This window comes from Neolamprologus brichardi, chromosome 8 (genome assembly GCF_056152115.1).
Source record: "Neolamprologus brichardi isolate AB-2024 chromosome 8, ASM5615211v1, whole genome shotgun sequence".
NCBI lineage: Eukaryota > Metazoa > Chordata > Actinopteri > Cichliformes > Cichlidae > Neolamprologus > Neolamprologus brichardi.
This window is the reverse complement of record NC_142111.1, coordinates 18,550,380-18,570,459: the sequence shown is the minus strand read 5'-3', so window position 1 is coordinate 18,570,459 and position 20,080 is coordinate 18,550,380. Positions and strand designations below refer to the sequence as shown.

The window sequence follows — 20,080 nt, the reverse complement described above, 5'->3', positions numbered from 1 at the left end:
CACGAGCACGTTACTGCAACCCCCCCTGGCTTCTGCTCCATGGCTGCTGAGTGACCCCTTATCTGGGGCTCTCCTCAGCTCTTTCTGGGATAGCGGCGCGGCTGCCCCTCTGTTGGTCTTCCTTGGTCTCTTGTGTTCTGAGGGCCTCTGGATGTCTGGAGTTTTGATCTCCTCCATACCTGCTTCATGCCCTGGAGAACGGGGCTGTGGCTCCCCACACCCTCTAGCAGATCATTGCATGAAGGAACCTTTTAAATACAAGCACGCTCATCCTCACAGGTGTACACACGGGTGCTCACAAACGACACCCTTTTTGGCTCCTACCTCAAAGCACACTGTGCGCTGTCGATCTTACGTGCTGCACAATAATGTTTAATATTTAGTATTTACTGTTATATTCCCATATATCATTGTGATGTTGTTTATTATGTTGCTCTTTTTTTTTTCTTCTGCTTGTTTTCTCCTTTTTTCTTTCTCAACAGGTGATCCAGGTGATTGATATATGTATTTTTTGTCTGCTTATTTTGTTGGTTTTTGTTTTTTGCCCATAATCCCCGTCCATCTTCCCTGCTGTTTTTCTTTCCCTCTTTCTTTCTCCCCTTTCTTTTCCCCAGTCAAGTCTGTCCCGTATTTAGCAAGTGAAAATAAAATAAAATAAACAATAAAAGGTGAATCAAATAGACCATTACGGCAAGGCTGGGATGGTCCATTTGGTAAAGTAAATCCGTTGGGCATCTTTCTTTGCCTTTAGACAACAAATCTGATGGCAAAAGAGCCAAACGGGACAGGCAAAAATAAATAAATAAATAATCCTCTCAGATTCTCTTCAAGAATCCAGAAAAGCTCTACCTCTGGTGACTCTTTCATTAAATCTATCCATAAGTTTCAGATAGTAAAAAGGTAAAAACACATTAAAAGTAATATGAATGGGTTTTTTTTATTGTGCTTTTTATGAGCACGTAAATAAAAACTGTTAAAATTATTGTTGGATGATTTCCATAATCACAAGTCACATGAGATGGTTTTGATCCCTGCAGAACATTAAGCTGTGGCCAAAACTAAAAAGACTGATGAAGGTTTCAACTAACACTGCGACTGGGTTTGCTTCAGTGACTAGCATTCAACACTAGATGGTGCAAACATTGTTCCCACATTCTGGTGTCACTGCATCAGTGTGAGGATGAGAATGCAAATCCACACAGGCCTTCTACTTCACTTCTACTCTAAAAGTGAAAGAAAATGTACAAATAACATATAAACATAAGTTTGGTTTCATATGTTTGGATAGTGAGACAATGAGATAAGATTAGTTAAAAAATTAAATATTTGCTTGATTAATAATTTTACCTTCACATCTGCTGCGATATTGTGTTTCTGTTTATTCTGTTTCTGTTATTCTGTCATACCACTTAGTGACAAAGCTCTAAAAAAAAATGACAAGCTGTTATTTTGTTTGTTTGTTTTGTAACAAGAGCTTTTACTCCACATACTGAATGAATTAGCAAATTCCAACTTGCAGACAGCGTTTGACTTTTACATTTCCTTGTTTTTACTTTCCCAGATTTAACAAGAACTACCTTTGCAAAGAAACCTTCCATTAAAAAAAAATCAAATGACCAGAGTTATCAGTTGGAGCCAGTATTTTTCCAGTGCTAATTACCCAAAGCTAAATAGGCAGAATTTCAACAAAACTACAGGAAAAAGTTGTAAAATCTAAATTTATTCTGGTCATGTCAACAAACGTGCTTAATCAGAACCATTTTCGTGTATGTGACACCTTTTTCCCTTTAGGCTATCAGCACTGGAGGCACTTGATTCTTTTAGCATCATAGATGCTGGGAGGCATCTTCTTCCAACACTGAGACAGCCAATATCCTTTGCTGAGTTTTCCCCAAATAAGAGCATCATTTTTGAGATAGTCTCGATTATGTCAGAGACTAACTTTCATTTTTGCCCCCCAAGTTATGAAATTAAATTGTAAGTTTAATGAAAAATAAGTCTGGAAAGTTCTGTTTCCAATGTTATGACAAAGTCAACGGCCGTTAAGCCTCACAAAAGGTGAAAGCAACTGACATTTGTTTACAGATGACTAAGATCCTCAGTGAAAAAACAGCCCATGTTTGTCATTCAATTTAAGCACAACTTAGCAGAGAGACTCTGATTGTACACCTATGATATCATCTTCTTGTTAATCCAATGTTATACGCAGTTATGGGGGTTCTTTTTCATCTCTCACATTTTTTTCTTTTCTGTTTTTGGTTTGAGGTTGCACTTGGTGGGAAAAGTATTTTAAGCTCAGGGTACATCGCTAAAAAATGTTGAGAAACAATGGTTTGATGCGTAACAAAGCATTATAACTTCAAAAGGGTTCAACATACGCTGAAATAGAGTCAGTGAAACACTAGTTTTATATATAACTATGGTGGCTAAAACGACTTTCAGCACAGTTATGTTTTAGCAGAGAAGTCTAGACATCGTATGACTTGTGAATAACCACATCAGTGCTTCCTGGATCACAGTTACAGCAGAGATGCAAAGGAGCTGAAGAGCATGCTCATTCAGCAGGTGCTATGTTGGTATAACAACATATGTTTGTGAACAGCGGACACAGAGAAATAATTTTGGGTTTTCATAATTTTCTTATTAACAAAACTATATTCATCATGTGTTTTTTTAAATTTTTCGGACTGTATTCATTTACAGTGAATGTTTTGATTCACTTTGATTCAATAGTAGTAAAACTAACTGAACTGAAACTCGAAACAGCCTGGTGTGTGTGTGTGTGTATGTGTGTGTGTGTGTGTGTGTGTGTGTGTTGCGTGCATTTAGAGGCCAAGAGGTTAAAAGTTGACAGGGTTCCCATGAGAACTTTCCTATCGTGTGTTTCTATTCAGGAAGCTGTGGCTTTGACTTGCGTCTACTCACATCTCCTCATCAGCACAATGCGTATCTCTCTCTATATAGCCTGTATGTGTGTGTATGTGCATGTCTGTGTGTCTGTGTGCGCGCTGCATTATGGCTGGCAGTCAGATGTCACCCCACGTGTCAGGTGGCTCAGAAGGAAACCCCAAAGGAAGTAAGGTCAGGCCCAGGGAGGTCAAGAAAAAGTCAAACTGCCTGCTTTCATCAACATATTTGAACTCTCAGAACACCCCGTCAACTGACTATCAACCACAGTCTACACCTAAGCTTTCAGTTTTTTGTTTTAGAGAATGAGAAGCTGTCATACTGCAGTAATTCTGCAAAAGTGTAAGACAGAAACTGTGAAGGGGAAAACTCCAAATACAACAACATATCTACCTGAACTAAAAAACATCCTTTTACAAGTTTGTGGATATAATTACCAGACAACAGTCTAAATCCAAACACTCTTCATCAAATAATGCATACAATAATCTGCATCAAGACACAGAGACAGCCACTCTGATTTTAAAAGTCAAAAATTTAATGAAAATTGATTAATTGAAATAATCGATGAGGGTTCCCAGAAGGACGGAGGGTTTCGCAGACCTCTCTTCAGATCTCGATTTCAATTCAAATATCTGTGGATAGTCTGGTCCAGGGAGAGCTGCAGAGATGGCTGCTCCACACCACTGTGACACACACATGCACACAATATTAAACATCTGTAAATAACAGCACTCTGAGTTGTATTAAAACAGCAACAACAAAAAACATTCTACCTTCAGAGTTTTCACTTTTATCTGAGTTTTTGCAAAGGAGATATTTTATATTTTATGAATTTCTTTAAAAGAAAGTTCCCAAGTGCTTTGGGAGACAAGATGGAGAAAAAACAGCTTATCTCAAAGAAAGATTGTCTCAAAGAATGGATCTCCTAACAGAAAAAGCCAGATCACCATTGACTCTCAACCGATGATTGTGGGTTTCCCAGCAGCTTTAAACCAGGCAAATATGTCAGATGCCAGCTGGCCTTAAAATTCAACAACAACATCAGTTCTAAAATTAACAGTTAACCAGTGAAGTGAAGCCGAAACGGGAGTGAGGTGTTGCTTTTTTGATTTTAGTAAGAAGTTTCAGTTCGAATCAGCAATAGTTTGCGTATAATGAGTTTTACTTATCTAACCCACAAATGTGCAATTTTTTCTAGATTTCCTTTGGATAAAACTGAGCTGATAAGCTACTTCAAACGAGACTGAAAAACTGAACTGAAAAGTTATTCAGTGTGACCTGGTTGTTAAAACTGATGCCAAAGTTTTTACAGTACTGGCCCAACTTTACAGACACGGAGTTCAGGTGCGTCCATGTGAGCATGTCAGATTCACTGGGGCCAGTAACAATTACTTCAGTTTTAATCATCCATATTTTGTCCCAAGAAGTTCTGTATCATCCGGCATTTAATATATTGGATGCAGTCACTCAATGATTTGATTTTAAGAGAATGTCACTGAGGTTAAAATAGACACGCAGCTGTGTGTCATCTGCATAAAAAGGAAAACTCACACCATTGCTGTGGATGACATGCCTCAGGGGTAACATGTATAAAGAAAACAGGAGGTCCAGGCCCAGACTACTGAGGGACCCTACAGGTCATCATACTACATTTCTCTATTAAGACATAATCAACAAATTAATTTTCAATAACTTATCATCCTTAGTTACAGCCTCAAAGATAATAATATGTTGCTTTAAGTTATTCGATTCATATTCTCCCCTTCACAAATAATAGATGTTACAAATCTCAGTATGGTGTACAAATCTACCTGCAAACACCTTTTTTAATCCCTTTCCATTAACACAATTCATTTATTGAGTCTCATGTTGGAATTTAATGCATCACTGTAGTCTGGGTAAACCACCAGAGATGATTCTTAAAATTGATTTGGGTTAAGAGATAGGGCCTGGTCCTGGGTCAGGAGGTGGCAATGGACAATCTGGTTAGAAATAAAGCCAATAACATGTTTACTGTGATGGCCATGCTAAATCAAAGCGGTTTCAAAAATAATGCACACACCTGAGGACGTAGGTAACGCTGAGGATGCAGAGCGGCTGGGGGATGCCAGGTCTGGACCTGGAGGGTCGGACGCTGGGGATGACAGCACTGTGACTCTCCACCCAGACGTAACCTCCACCTTTCACCAGCATCCTGTACTGACCGCTGACTGACTGGTTCTTCAGACACACTGGAAATACGGAGTTAAGTATTTATAGGAGTGTAGTGTGTGCGCGTGCACGTCTGTCTGTGCGTGTCAGTGCTTACGGTTTAGATGATTTTTGTTCAAACAGCTTGTGTCCAGTGCGTGACAGAGATCATAGATGGAGCGGCCAAGCAGCTCCTCAGGTCTGTAGCCCAAAAGAGAAGTCACTCTGCACACACAGAAACACACACGAGGCAAAATGATTTTATTTTACAAGTCAGCAACACTGAGGATTAAAATCATGTTAATAAACCAGTCACTGTTGCCTTTACAAACAATTGCACAGTCATTCTTCTTTAATTCCAATGACAAAAGTGCAAAAGCCAACACCAAAGCAAGTTTACAATTCACTGCTTTCATACAGTCACACATTATGCTGTGCACTCATTCTCAGCTGGCAAGGGTTTGCATTATAACCACAGAGTTGTTTATATAAACATAGGTCAGGCTCTGAAATGTGTTACACTGAAGGTTATTAGCTACCAATCTGCTAAAACTATGACATATCAGGATTTTCTAACCAGAATCATAATGAAACTTGTTTTAATCATTTCTACTTTAATGTTTGAACTGTATACTGTAGCCGATTTTTTGGTTGAGCTTTCTTGGCTGAGGATTTGCTTCCTGATTCAGATAGAACACTTAATGCAGCACAGTTTTTAAACGAAATTGGCTCCGAATTGGCTTCGAAAATTGTCCCTTTTTGAAAAAATATAATTTCATAATATCCAGCACTGCGTAATAAGATTACCAGACATGTTCCTGTTTTTCAACTTAACATCCTGCATTCATTTTAGATGCATTAAAGTAATATATATGCTGGTTAAAAATGCTTCTGCGTGGGGTTTTTTTTGTTGGGTTTTTTTTTTCCTGTTGTTACTTATTTCCGCTTATTCACAAGCACTAATTAATCGAAGCTACTAGTTGAAGAGTAATTACAAAAAGACAATCCTTTTAATAAACAACAAATTCCACCTTTGGTTGAATGCATGTACACACCTCTGGTCACAATAGGTAAACCTCATGTCCATGCTGTGCTGGCTGGTGAAGGTGTATCTGCTGAGCAGGGTGTGTGAGAGAGGCAGAGGCCGACAGGTCAGGAGCAGACAGGAAACTGCAGACGGGTCCACGCACACCTTTGCTCGGCCCTGACAGTGCAGAACCTGAACTCACAGAGTTGGAAATGGGAGGTGTGATAAAAATGATGATGTAGACCAGGGGGCCATTTTTTAAAAAGATACTTTTAAGCGATACTGTTTCTCACGAACCTTCCAAGTAGCCGACTTGAGGTTGGCGGTTCTTCCTCTGTGAGTCAGAGCACTTTTTATCCTCATGACAAAGTCCCTCTTCTCACCGTACCAAACCTCCTCTAAAAATAAGTAATTAATTTAGCCACATGGACAAAGCTGTATGATTATATACTCACTGGACACTTTGTTAGGTACAACATGCTAAACCACCTTTATGGCTTCAGAACTTCTTTAGTTGCAGGTTTATCAGCTACGCATCGATGATGGGAATCTCCCATTCCGTTGAAGAGTTGCGGTGACTGTCGAGACTATTTGAGTACAGTGAACTCATTTTCATGTTCAGGAAACCAGCTTGAGATGATTTGAGCTTTGAGACAAGGCGTCCTGGAACCTGTCATCAGTACATGCTCAATGGAAACAGTCAGATAGGCTCTGGTGTTTAAAGTGCGTCATTCGGTTCAGTGGGTCATAAAGGGTCAAAAGTGTGACAAGAAAAGATCCCCCGCACTATTATATGTCCACCACCAGCCTGAAATGTTGATTCAAGGCAGGATAGATCCATCCTTTAATGTTGTTTACACAAAATCGTGACCATACCATCTGAATGTTGCAGCAGAAACTGACACTCATCAGAGCAGGTGATGTTTTATAATCTTCCTTTTTCCTTTTCTCCACATTTTGGTGAGTCCGTGTGAACCTTTAGCCTCAGTTTCTTGTTCTTAGCTGGCAGAAGTGGCACCCAGTGTGGTCTTCTGCTGTAAACCAGTTGCTTCAAATTAACATGTTGTGGATTTAGAGATGCTCTTCTGCGTATCTTGGATGCTACGAGTGGTTATTTGAGTTGCTGTTTTAACGCTCAGTTTGAACTTCCGTGGGTCGCATTGACAACATCTACATGCCTAAATGCACAGAGTTCCTGCCGTGTGATTGGCTGATTAGATATTTGCTTTGAAATGGTGTCCAACATATATGAAAAACGTATATCCTTGATGTTCAAATACCTACCTGCTGTTAGACGCAGATTACTTCTGATTTCTTCATGGTCACAGGGATGAGTATATTCAAAAATGTTGTGTCCCATCAACTCAGTCTTTGAGAAAACATAGATGAGTATTTCAGTCATGAATCCTTCTGGTTATTTAAAAGAATAGTAAGAATATATGTGGGTTTATTTACCTGAGTCAGGCCCATGTACTTGCTGACATTGTCAGACAGAAAGATCATGTCTCCCTCAGTGGACAAGACCATGACAAATCCCTCCAAGATCCCCAGGTACATGTTTGTCTCCTGCGAGGCTTCGAATTCCTCTGTGTCTTTCTCCTCTTCGTCCCGTGCTCCGTCACAGCCGCTCTGTTCATCTCCACCTTCCACCGCTTGCTGATATGTTATCATGTGCCTACTCCTGCCATTTATCCCATCGTTTTCTAAGACAAACAGAGTGGTTTTTATATGACAAAGCTTTCTTGTCTACATTTTCAGTGGATAACAAAAGATGCGTTTCCTTTTTCATTTTGTGTGTTTGCTTCAGCTGTTAGTACTTGTGTTATCTTAGACTTCCTCTTTCTAAAACCAATCTGAATCTAAAACCCACAAGCCCGTTGAATTTTTTTTCTTCACTTTTTTTTCTGCATCTACACATTTTAACTATGTATTACTCTGAAAACCTTTTAAGTAAGCAGAAAAGTCTACATCAGCCTGCGAAACTAATTTGTATTTATTAGTCCAGTTCCTTTTTATGAATAGTGTAACCCTTGTTAATTTTTTGTATATACAATTGACAGATGTTTTCTAAATGCAGCACGTGCGGCAAAGCATCAGTTTTTATAGGTGTCTAATTTTAAAGAGATGGCCAAGGTGTCTGCTCACAACACGGCTGTGCAGAACTGACAGATTGTGGTTTTCAGCTTTCTTGAGAACTTATGATCTAAACGGCACGACTGAGTGAAATTAACTCACACAGGAAACAAAAGAAAAAAGAATTTGACAAAAACAAAAGCAAAAACAAAAAAGGGTTTGTTTCTCTGCTCTGTGAGAACCAGCTTGAGTTTTAGATTTTCAGAGTGACTAAATCATTTTGGTTTTTCACACATATTTAAATATCTGGCGTGCTAAGACTTGGTGTCGGGGTTAAGTTATGGTAGTGGTTTGTGGACACTGAGCCACTGGAAGTGGGGCACTGAAAACCACATAATAATAATAATATTAAAATATTAAATCAAGTTGAATTAACCCAATATTCTGGAATGAAAGGATGAAAACATGAATTTGCACATGGCCTTACATAACCCTTTCATACTGCTCATATTTCATGTCCAAGTGTGGAGCCAAGATTTTACTCAGAACTACAACTCTGTACAAATAGTCTCTGTGATGGTAATAAATAGATGATTAATCTATTTATTAGATGTAAGAGAAAAAGAGAAAAAACACTGTGATTACCAAACCTCATGTCCTAAGACAGCCATAATTATTTAAATGTATTTTACTGAACGTGAACTGTTGTGGTTTATTATATAACCATTACAGTTGTTAACCATTTCCTCACTCTTATATCATTAAAACTGCCATTTATAATTATCAGTGTTGATTAGAGATTAATTGTCAGTTGAAACACACAAAATGCTTAAAAAATACGATTAGTCTGCACATTAAAAGCATCAGTAGGAAATCTTGCATGTGTGTTTTCCACACTAGCTTCATAATCTCAGTTAGTTTTAACTCGAATCAGACTGAGTTCAGACTTTAATTCTAACTTGTTTATTTTTAGATTATTTTGCTCCGTTTGTGGGTGCTCACGTGATGTCCTTGCATTTGTGTTGTGCTTTTTTAGTTCTTCTGACCGCACAAAGCACTTTTAGCTACAACTCACACTTTAACCACACATTAATACACCGCTTTATTCCATCTACTTCAAGCACTTTATTCTGCCTCACATCCACAACCAGTTTCGAATCACCAGTTAACCTAACATGGATGTCTTTGAACCGTGGGGGGAGACAAGGAGATGGGCCAAAAGGAAACTGAAGGAAACCCCTGAAGGCCCAGAGAGCACACGCACACTCCGAACAGAAAATTTAAACCAGGAACTGTGAGGCAACTATACTAACCACTCCACCGCCATGCCGAAAAATTTCTGATCTTGTGTTTGTGTCAATAGATCCTGTGACCCCTGTACGACCGCTCTTCCTTATGTGCTCCATATATGATCACTCTTATGCTGTTTTACTCTTACTCTGTTAGCAGATTTCTTTGGGTCAGGAGGTAGAGCTATGAGCTCCCCCCAATACTTCCATCAGAGTATGAATATGAGTGTGTGAATGTGTCGTTAACGGCAACTGGGTTTCGATAAAAGGCTTGTGTATGAATGTGTAAATGAGGCTTGGAGGAAGAAAACACTTTAAATGCTAAAACTGAGTAGAGAAACACCATATAACAATTGTGTTGAGGTCCACCTGGAACTGTCACTACTGTCCCATATAAAATATACATAGACACAGCATGCACAGTTGCAGGATTCCCTAAAATTGATGTAAAATTCATTTGTAAAATATTTTTAGCACCTGTTAGTCATGTTAGTCATTTTCATTTTCTGTGTGTTTTAGGTCACTTTAGAAACATTTAAAGCATTTCTGCTGCTATCAAATGTCAAAACAGGTCAAATCTAACCCAAACATTGCATAAGGATTAAGTCAAATCTTGAATCCTTTGATTGATTAAAATCAATAGCCTTACTGGCGATTTGGCAGTGAGATGTGATGGTTAAAGTTAGAGTTAAAAGACTTCAGAATGGATTAATGGTAACATAAGAGGCCAAAATATAAAATATAAATAAAATATAAGAGGCCAAACAAATGTGTATGTGTGCCCCTCCCTCCACACACAGAGAAGCAAGCAGCTGTCACAGTTTAATTTGTTTCCCGTCTGCAGAGGCAACAGGAACATAACGCACAGCAAAGGGTCTTGGATCAGAATCCACCCCAGGTCGTTACAGTTGGCCTTGTGGCCTGCTCAACCATTGTCAAAGTAGTTAAAATATAAAAAAAACAAAACAAAAAAACCCTCAAAAGCTCAACCAAAGAGCCTCAAACTTATCTGCAATGTATTCAGGTCCTCAGTAGTACACAAGCTGAATTTAAAGCGGATGGATTGACTGTTGTGAGACAGGCGCAGAGCAAACACAAAGACTCCTGGAATTCTTGGCAGGATAATGGATTGATAAATAAATAGGCCAGACACACCTCAGCAAGAATTAAATAGTTTAAACAGCCCAATTGCATGTATTTATTTATGGATATCACCTTATTGGACATCTGTTTGTATTATGAAACACATTATTTTTGAACAGCACTGTTAACACTTAAATTTTAGCTATTTTTGTGCTTGTTCTCTACACTTTGTGAGCTATTTTGGGGTTTTTCTGTATGAATTTCCCAGATTTCAGGAGAAATAAAGGAAATCTCATCAAAGAAACAAAGCATTTACCACCTTTGAAGGTTTTCTCTATATTTCACTATATTTTCTCTAAAACCTGCAAACTAATATCAGTGCTCAGAACATAAATGGTGCCATAAATATGTAAATGCGTATATTTACTGACTTCAAGTGGTGTTTTTCTCCTTGTGATTCAGTTTGCTCTGAGTGTATCTCACACACAGAGGCCAGAGACGGTGTTAAATGTCTTCACATGTGCGCTGTTACCTTTGAGCAGTGTGTGCATGCGTATGTAGCTGAGGGTCAGGCGAATGATGGAGGGCTTGTCCAGGTGAGCTCTGACGGAGGGCTGCAGCGGCAGGAGGCGAGACAAATCCCCAAACACGTCAGACTCCACTCGCCGTCTCCTTCGAGCAGCCTCACGGCTGATCGCTCTTCAGAAAGCAGAAGTCAGGAAATGCAAAGAAGGCTGAACTAAATTTCTCTCAAACTTACATTAGATTTTACTACCTAAAATTAAGTTAGATACGTTTATAAACACCATTTTACTGCAAGTATGCTCTATGCTGCACACAACATAGATACATATAAACTAGAGAAAACTCACTCATTTAGTCACTAAAGTAAAAGTGAGATGATACTGGATGAAGTGCATTTTGTCAAAGACTATTTAAAATGTACTCTCTTTGATATCGGAAGATAATATTGTTCATTTTCCGCATTTTGCCTGCTAATGCTGTGACTCTGCAGACTTGGATTCTGTGTTCAAACTGATGTAAGGAAAAATAAACAAAGAAATAAAGTGACATTGTTCCTCAGCTTTACAGGAACTGTAAAAACAGTCATGTTTCAGCTTCATCACACTGTGAACTTTTGACATAATCTGTGTGAGTTTAGAGCATTTCTCAATATGTGACACTTCTTCAATCTCTATGCTTATTCCTACTTCACCTTCAGAGTGTTTTTACTGCTAATATTGCCTCATTTCTACTGAAAGACTTGATTCCAGAGCTTTACCTTGAAGTATTTGAATTCTATCTTTTGCAGTTTTTAGTGTCTTTGTTTTTTAATAGTTCCCCCACCACTGATGAAGAGATGTGAAAGGTCAACAGTGCACAGTGGTTAAGATCTGAGGCATCCAGAGTGGCCACAGCACTGTCTTTGACCTCACTTCTTTACCTCAGTTAGCTGCCAACTCACTTAAACTTGATCTATTTATTGCTGCCAAATGAATGTCCCCATGAACAAAGCAACACGCTGCTTTACCTTCTCTTCTCCTTGTCAGCTGTCATCGCGCCTCGCAGATGTCTCGCATGGTGAATGACGGCTCAGGAAAGCAGGCGCGATGGCAGCAGGAGTTCACGGCACAACAGCGAATCTCTGCACTGCAATTTGCACCATCACAGGTAGACTAGTTCATCAGACCGGCAATTAGACCCACGGTGCTGCACAGATGACTTGAATGGATTCCAAACAGTCTCATCTCCCCTTGGCATGCAAATTACCTAGAGGGCTCCAAAAGTGATGATAGGTCAGCCTTGACGAGAAGCATCTCCCTCCCCTCTTCTTTCCTCCTCCCTCCACTCCACCCTCCCTCCCCTCTTCTTCTTCTCTTACATAAACTTTTGAGCATCCCACAGATTTGCCTCTGAACAGCAGCAGGTTAGAATCGATTAAAGCAAAGAAGGGGAAAAGAGCAATAAGAAAAAGACACAATGTAGTCTGGGATTGATGTAGACAGCTCAGTGTTTTATTGGAATCAGACCAGACAGGACTAGCCCGGCTGTTGCACTACATTTTGGCACAGAGTAAGATAGTGTGACCAGGAACAGCCCTACCCCTGGGTGCACAAAGCTTCACTACACATCAACTCTACTGCACAGAGAGCAACCAGCTCATCTTCAGATCACTGTACAGTACGCAACAGTCCTTCTGTGTTTAGTGTGTGTGTGTGTTTGCACAATAGAAAGTGAGAAGAAGGGGGAGGTGGAAAAGGAGCTAGTCTGTATTGGTGCTTATTGTGTATGTGTGTGTGTTTGTGTTTGTGTGTGTGTGTGAAGTGAGAGGTAATTCAGCTGCTGGCTCTCAACACGTCTTATCAACCCGGCTGTAACAGACCTATAATAGTATAGTTATAGTATTATGCACAAAGGATTTCTCCAGATACACTTTACAATAATAATAATAATAATAATTAGATTTAGAATAAAAAAGAGAGAAAGAGCGAGAGAGAGAGAGAGCAATAAGAAAGAAAAAGCCATTCTTGAAAACATAAAGAGCAAAAGTCAGAAAAAATAAAGCGTGTGGTTTTGGCTGAAAGAGCTGCTGGATGTGGAAAAGGGGAATTGGTGCTTTGAAATAGAGTGCAAGGAAAGGGAAAACACTGACGGTTGCTATGGAAATGCTAAAAAACAAAAAAAGTCGCACGTGACAGAAAAGGGGAAAAAAGAAATTCACACATTCGCACGCATGAAAATATACATTCACAATAATAATAATAACAATAACAATAATATTAATAAAAAGGCCCACATTCACACAAAAAGGGCAGATCAAATCTCCGAACCTAACAGACGGATGAAACAGCTGGAAATGGGGCTTTTCACTGCTACACAGGCCGCCTCTAACACTCTGCTCGACATAATTAGTTCGATAGCCTGTAACTCGTAAGCTCGACATTCACTTTGTACACAAAGGACAGAGAATGAGTGAATACTTCAGTCATACCATAATCCGACAAAAACAATTTAAAAAACACATTTTGAGGAAGAAAAAAAAACCACACACACGCGCGCGCACATGAACAAACAAACCATAAAATATATAGATAGTCAGGGTATTGCACAAAAGGGGATTTGGCCCTAACTGGTCCACAATAAGGACAGTAATAACACAGGTAGGGTGCTTGTCCATGCGCCACGACGCTCCTTTAATAGCAGACAACACCAGCACGATACAGCCACTCAACACAGGCTATATACAAGCCTCTGCGCCCAGCACCCACAGTCCACATGTGTACAGGTGCCGGGGAGAGAAGCAGTGTAGGTGTGTGTGTATGTGTGTTTGGTTTTGTCTGAGCGTGTGCAGTGACCTTGTACTGTAAGAGTGCGCGAGGGCACGTAAAACTTGGGATTGTAGTGTTTGTACGCACGTGAGCGCGTCGATGTGTGCGTGCGTTTGTTTGTGAGAGCGTGTGCATATTCATATTTAAATTCATATTCATATTCATAATGAACCCAGGCAACAACAACAACACAATGCAAGTAAATTATATCTCAAAAGTAACAACAGCCAATAGCTTCAAAGTAAAGGACTGACCGCGTGTGTGTGTGTGTGTTTGTGTGCGTGTGTGATTTGTAAAGGGATTTTATGGATCTATGGAGTGTCAGCATGTGTGAGTGCGTGCATACCGAGTTTAGTGCGGCTGGATCTGTGTGTATTTGTGTATGTGTTAGGTATGCGTCTCCTCGGGGGCGCAGTAGGAGAAGTCCTTGAACTCCTCCTGGTTGATCTGTCGGATAATGGCCTCGTCCGTGGGCGTCAACACGGGGTCCTCCTTGGTGAAATCCTGGTCGAAGTTATTCACATCTCGTTTGGTCTTCTGCAGACGCATGCACACGAATACACACACACAAAGGCACAGACGGAGGGAAGGATGTCAGAGAACGTTCAAAATTACATGACAGCGACACCTTCTGACCACTGTGGCTTACTGTTCCTTTAAAGGTGCTCTCTTGGGGGGTCTTTAATTAACACGCCACAAACCTTTTAAATCTAGCATTAGCAAAATTGGGATTTCAAGCCTTTTAAGCTACTTTTAGAGACTAAATGGCTCAGTCTTTCTTTCACAAACAAAATAAATAAACAAATATTAAAATTAAAGTAATTCAGTACACTGAAAGACTTTTTTTAAACACATATTTACTTGTTTTTGAATGATTGACAGAGACAGAGTGTGCTTAAAGCCTGCCCATTCTGGAGGGGGAAGCAGGTCATGACTCTCAGTTGACCTCGTAGTATGTGAACTTCCCTTTTTCGATTCTGCCAGCAAACTGAATGGGTGACTGTGTCCAAACCTTTGACTGGTACTGTAAGAATTACTCAACATAATGAATTGAGATACTTTTTCAATCTTTGTGCTTATGCCTACTTTAACTTCAGGCTTTCTAGGCTTTAAAATTCCTGAAAGCTAACCTGAAGACTTTCGACAGCATAGTAATAAAGGTGTTGATGTTGAATTTTATATTTGAGACAAAAAGAGACGTACAGTATTAAAAAACAATCCCAGATGAAAGTCTACGGTGCAACTTGACACCAGCAGAGATGGTGGTGAAAATATAACAGCCACCGCAGGGCTTTAAAACCTTATTTGACTGGTCCCACTTACCCTAATGTTTCAAATACTTTGCTAACATTAGCTTTTTAACAACTAACTGTAAATGGGGTGATAAAATAAACCTCAAAGTTAATCAAGAACAGATCCCCCAACTAGGCAGTAGAGGCAGGAATTACCAGAGAGGATGGCAGTGCATGAAATATGCCCTCATGTTTACAGTATTCATAGAATATTTTACTTTCACATGACACTCCTTACAAATCCATCTCCTTTGTCCCCTTCTTGTTAAAAAAGGCAACATCTCTGATTTAAACACATACAGCACTTCTCTCAGGCCTCCATCTTTGATTTACCAACTTCCAAATGAAACCCAAAACTCAACAGCACCACCTGGTGGACTAAGAAAAAGAAGCTTTTTTTTTGGCTGTGTGCTGCTCTCTTTGTTTAGCCATTGCCAGGTAATGTTAGCGAATACTACCTGAACATTGCAGCTTATGTTTCGTTCTGCTACAGTTGAGATTTTAGCTAAATGATAAATTAGTATTTTGAGAAAAAAGTATTTTTTGAGTATTTTGCTAGTTTGCTGGTGTGGTTCCTGCTCAGTATATGTCATGTATATAGTCTTTCTGCATTCCAAGTAAATTTAAAACTAAAGAATAATAATTAGGATACCTATCCACAAGTACACAAAACTACTGAGCCTTGAAAAATGTTTAGTATCAAATACACGATGCATTACTGAAGGTTTATGTGTGAAATAGCTGCATGTAAAACTGTGGCCTGTGTGAGTTTGTGCAGAGTGTGTGTCTCTTACAATCCGGGGTTTAAAGGGTGGTTTGACTTTTCTCTGCTCCAACAGTACCCAGTCGATCTCTCTGAAGAAGGCGTGGGTCTTGATGGCCTCCTCGCCACCCTGGGTCACGACGCAGCCCAGACGCTTGGCCGGGTTCTTTGTCATGAACTGCACAAATAAAACATTTGTATTTTTGGACTTATTCTTCCAGAACAGCAGGCCCTTGAAAACTATTAGCTGTGGTTTAATCCATACAAAAATACACTTCTCATCTTTGTTTGCACAAGTAAAGACAAAGGATTAGGGATTGAGGAGGGGGGGGGGGGGGGGGGGGGGGGGGGGGGGAGAGCATTTTGGTGCTAATAATAGAGCCGAGGCATTAACGGCTCTTTGTTTTTAGCATCCACAGAGTCACTGGCAGAGTGATCAAACAGGTCAGCAGAGTGCCGGTGTTATTTACCGCGTTGCTTTTGTTCTGCTGTCTGTTCGGCATTATAAGAGCACTTTGTGATTCACTGCAGTTTTATGACTGCATTTAACCTTTTTTTTTATTCTCCTCAGTGTCCCAGGAAAGTGCAGCATGACACCTTTGCATCAAGTGCACTTTGAGTTTGATTTGCTCGTGTGACGCTCTGAGGACAGAAATCTGAATGAAAGTTAAAACGGTGACCACAAGACTGAATTCTTTTCTTGCAGGAACAGTTTTTGTTAATTGAGATGCTGTTGAGTTAAAGCCTGACCAAGTCTGGGCTGGAATTGAGCTTTTTAGATATTGAAGTTTGTTTTTTGTTTAACTTAACTTCAACTTATCTGCATGGTTACACTCGTTACAGTGCTCATATAGCTGTTCTACATTTCTCTTCATAGCACATTTAATAAATGTGAATAAATGTGAATAAAACTGAACTGATTTGAATTGATTTTGATCAAAATCTACTAAATACAGTTAAAATAAACTAAGCTTTCCTTGTAGAATCAAAAGGAATTGGTGATGAGAGCTTCCCAAGAGCTTCCCAGTCCTACAAAAATGTCAGATAATGTTGGGAGAGACGACACGTACCGCTCGGAGAATAGAAACAGCCTCTTTGCTGAGCCACACGGGGTAGAGGACATCATCGTGGAGAATCGACTCAAACAAGTCGTCTTCATTATCGGCTTCGAACGGAGGCTGTCCGGCCATCATCTCATACATCAGCACCCCCAGGGCCCACCAGTCCACAGAGGCTCCGTACTCCAGCTCCTGCAGGATCTGAATTTAACCAAATGACAGCTCAAGATGATTACGAGGAAATACATTTCTGCTTGCATGACATCCTGCAAACAGATCCATTGAGGTGAAGAGCCTCAATAAGATGTACTTTATTCCACTTTAAGTGGTGTAGAAAAGCCAAAATAATGGATAGACCTAACTAATGTCATCAGCAGCAAGAGTGAAAGGGAAACTGAACTACTTAAAGATCATCTCCATACATGTTTAAGAGAGATAAAACGTCTCTGCATTGAATAATAATTTATCTTTGATATGCTTTCTGACTTCTTAAAAGCATATCTACTTAAAAATTATGCAAATAAAAGTCCCTTGAAATGCTTTAACTGCTGCACACAAGTTTCCTTCAACTTCAGTGTCCACCTTCAGCTGATGTGCACAAACACAGACTTGTGTAATACCCATGATAAGTGATTGCACTCAGATGCGTCGTGAACACATGGCACTTCGGCCGGTGACATTTTTAGGCAATTTATCCAAAAAGTGTTTGATTGATTCCTTAACAAAGACTAAACATTATATTTGTAACCAAGGGGACTGAGAGTCCCCCAGAAGTTAATGACCCCACAGCACACACGGTGGTGGAGCCAATAAATGCTTGTGATGACAGCGAAGTCATATGACCCTGAAATGAATGAAGATTGTTCCCTTTCGCAGTGAACAACAGAGCCGGATGTTGATTGTTGTTAATATGATTGTTAGTCCTGACTAAAAGGGAGCTTAAGTTGGATAGACAGCATAAGATATGCACAACTTCTGGGTCTAAAATGTGGCCCAAAACTCTGCTGTGACCTAAACCTGTATTTTTTTAATGGCCAGCAGGGGGCAGTGCAGCAGGCTGCAAAAAATGCTTACGGCTGCATAGAAATCTGAGGAAAACAACTTTCGCCTCCCTTATTTTTGAATTCAGAAAACACTTTCTAATGAACGTATGGGCTCAACTTCAAATTCCAGTTCACACACGGTTAAAAAAATGAAGCCATTTTGTAAATTATAGTCATTATTAGGACCAGACAAGTGGTTTGTGGGGTCCTCGGCTACAGTCTGTCCGTCACTCGTCACAAGGTTTTAAAACAGCAAGACAGCAAAAATGAAAAACACTCAGCTCATGGGACTTCCATCTTTTATACATCAGTACAATACTTCTCATATATATATATAAGTCTGAATCTGTGATTTTAACTTAGCTCAGATTAATGTTATCAGGACAGATGTTCAAATATCCAGGGGAAATATAATGTTGTTAATAGCTAATAGCTACTTAACAATACAAGGGATAAAATATCGACCATTATACCCTATCAACATAAAGAAGTGCAGGCCCTTGAGGTAATCTCACCTCAGGGGCAATGTAGTCTGGGGTGCCACAGAAGGTGGTGGTAGTGACTCCGTTAATGATGCCCTCTTTGCACATACCAAAGTCTGCCAGCTTACAGTGACCCTCAGCATCCAAGAGGATGTTATCCAGCTTCAGATCCCTGTGACAGAAAGACACAGATACGCTATTAGCACCATCTACTTTCTGGGAAAGTTTGTTTCACTGGGGCAGGTGCATGCAATGTAAACAGATAATAAGCACTGATGTTTTCTATGGCTTTTCATACCAAAATAAAAAGACAAAATATAAATATATATTTTCTCTTTGACAGTTAAGAGTGACCTTGAATGAAAAACCAAACGAGGAGAGCAGGGTTTTTACCTATAGATGACTCCATTACGGTGCAGAAACATAAGGGCTGAGGTGACTTCGGCAGCGTAGAACCGAGAGCGAGGCTCATCGAACTTCCTGGATCGTTGAATCTGGAACATCAGATCTCCTCCATTCACATATTCCATTACAAAGAACAAACGGTCCTGCAGACAGAGGGAGGGACGGAGTGGTATTAGACAGGAGAAATGCAGTCAGCTGTTGAATCTGTACGTTTTGCTTCACACGTCAGCCTACCCGTGTCTGGAAACAGCAGTACAGCTGGGTGAGGTAGGGGTGTCGACGGGCGAGGGCCAGGATGCGCTTCTCGGTCATGGTGCAGTCCACGTCGTCGTCCTGCAGGATGACGTCCTTCTTCAGAACTTTAACGGCGTAAACGTCTTCTGTCCCCTTCAGCTCCGCCAGCATCACCTGGATAAGAGATGCGCAGTATGAAAACGGCAAAAATTTGTTTATTCCACGATCTCAGCGTTAACACCTTTTTCTTTTTACGGGGTCATTCGTTATCTGTGGGTGTTTCGAATTGTAGGCATCTTCCATTACAACTCAGTACAACCCATAGTTGCACGGTGATGAAGTGAAGCATTTGTACCACATGGGATTTATGATACATCAGCTGAATCATAATTCAGAATGAATGCAAACACAGATCAGGAGGCATCTGCTTCCACGTATAAGCTATGACTTACATTAATTATTTATTATATACACTGTCTTATATAGGCAGTGTTTGTTTTGTGAGCACTTTACAAGCACTTTGGTTGCTGTATTGAAATGAGCTCTAGAAGTAAACTTAATCAGACTATCTGCCGACTCAACGTTGAGAGTGACGTGTAAAATCCAGGCTGATTTTGTTTACACCGACAAGCCAAAACCCAAACCCATCACTTCTTGATATGCTGTCTGTCCTTCAAGTGCTCTGATTCAGTGAGGCATGGACTTCTAAAGGTGCCCTGGAGTTTTCTGGCACCAAAACAAAGATCCTGTAATTCCTGTAAGCTTCAGGCAGGCCTTGTTTGTCCATGCTTGGACCAACTATATCCATCTGCAGCCTGCAAGACTACAGGACGCACACAAGTAATGCAGTAATGCCTACTACAGGACGCTTCAAACGCTTGTTACTTAAGGTGAGGATTAGG

The 20,080-nt window shown here is 40.1% G+C and overlaps 2 protein-coding genes across 2 annotated transcripts in view; both read right to left on the bottom strand.

Annotated features, from left to right (window-relative positions):
- Window positions 1-3,489: 3,489 nt before the first annotated feature.
- LOC102776775 (endothelial PAS domain-containing protein 1) lies at window positions 3,490-12,129 on the bottom strand. The gene is made up of 9 exons (XM_087845194.1): window positions 12,104-12,129; window positions 11,105-11,271; window positions 7,583-7,830; window positions 7,412-7,496; window positions 6,425-6,525; window positions 6,156-6,319; window positions 5,219-5,325; window positions 4,973-5,141; window positions 3,490-3,593 (listed from the first exon to the last, which is right to left on the bottom strand). The coding sequence occupies exons 1-9, from the start codon at window positions 12,127-12,129 to the stop codon at window positions 3,530-3,532; spliced, it is 1,131 nt and encodes a 376-aa protein (XP_087701320.1). The 3' UTR covers window positions 3,490-3,529.
- A 436-nt stretch (window positions 12,130-12,565) lies between these two features.
- The window catches only part of prkcea (protein kinase C, epsilon a), a 50,658-nt gene continuing 43,143 nt past the window's right edge, over window positions 12,566-20,080 (bottom strand). The window contains exons 10-15 of the mRNA XM_035907845.2: window positions 19,179-19,352; window positions 18,933-19,087; window positions 18,573-18,711; window positions 17,027-17,215; window positions 15,988-16,134; window positions 12,566-14,438 (exon numbers count right to left, since the gene is read on the bottom strand). Of these exons, the coding sequence (XP_035763738.1) occupies window positions 14,289-14,438; window positions 15,988-16,134; window positions 17,027-17,215; window positions 18,573-18,711; window positions 18,933-19,087; window positions 19,179-19,352 (954 nt within the window). The 3' untranslated portion in view covers window positions 12,566-14,288. The remainder of the gene's footprint in view (window positions 14,439-15,987; window positions 16,135-17,026; window positions 17,216-18,572; window positions 18,712-18,932; window positions 19,088-19,178; window positions 19,353-20,080) is intronic.

Excerpts from the sequence above, each read along its gene's own strand:
- LOC102776775 (XM_087845194.1), bottom strand. The coding sequence starts at position 12,129 with ATGACAGCTGACAAGGAGAAGAGAAG. Across the intron at positions 6,320-6,424 it reads TCAAGTCGGCTACTTGGAAG|GTTCTGCACTGTCAGGGCCG; the intron begins GTTCGTGAGAAA and ends CTGTGAGTTCAG. Across the intron at positions 5,142-5,218 it reads GAACAAAAATCATCTAAACC|TGTGTCTGAAGAACCAGTCA; the intron begins GTAAGCACTGAC and ends CCGTATTTCCAG.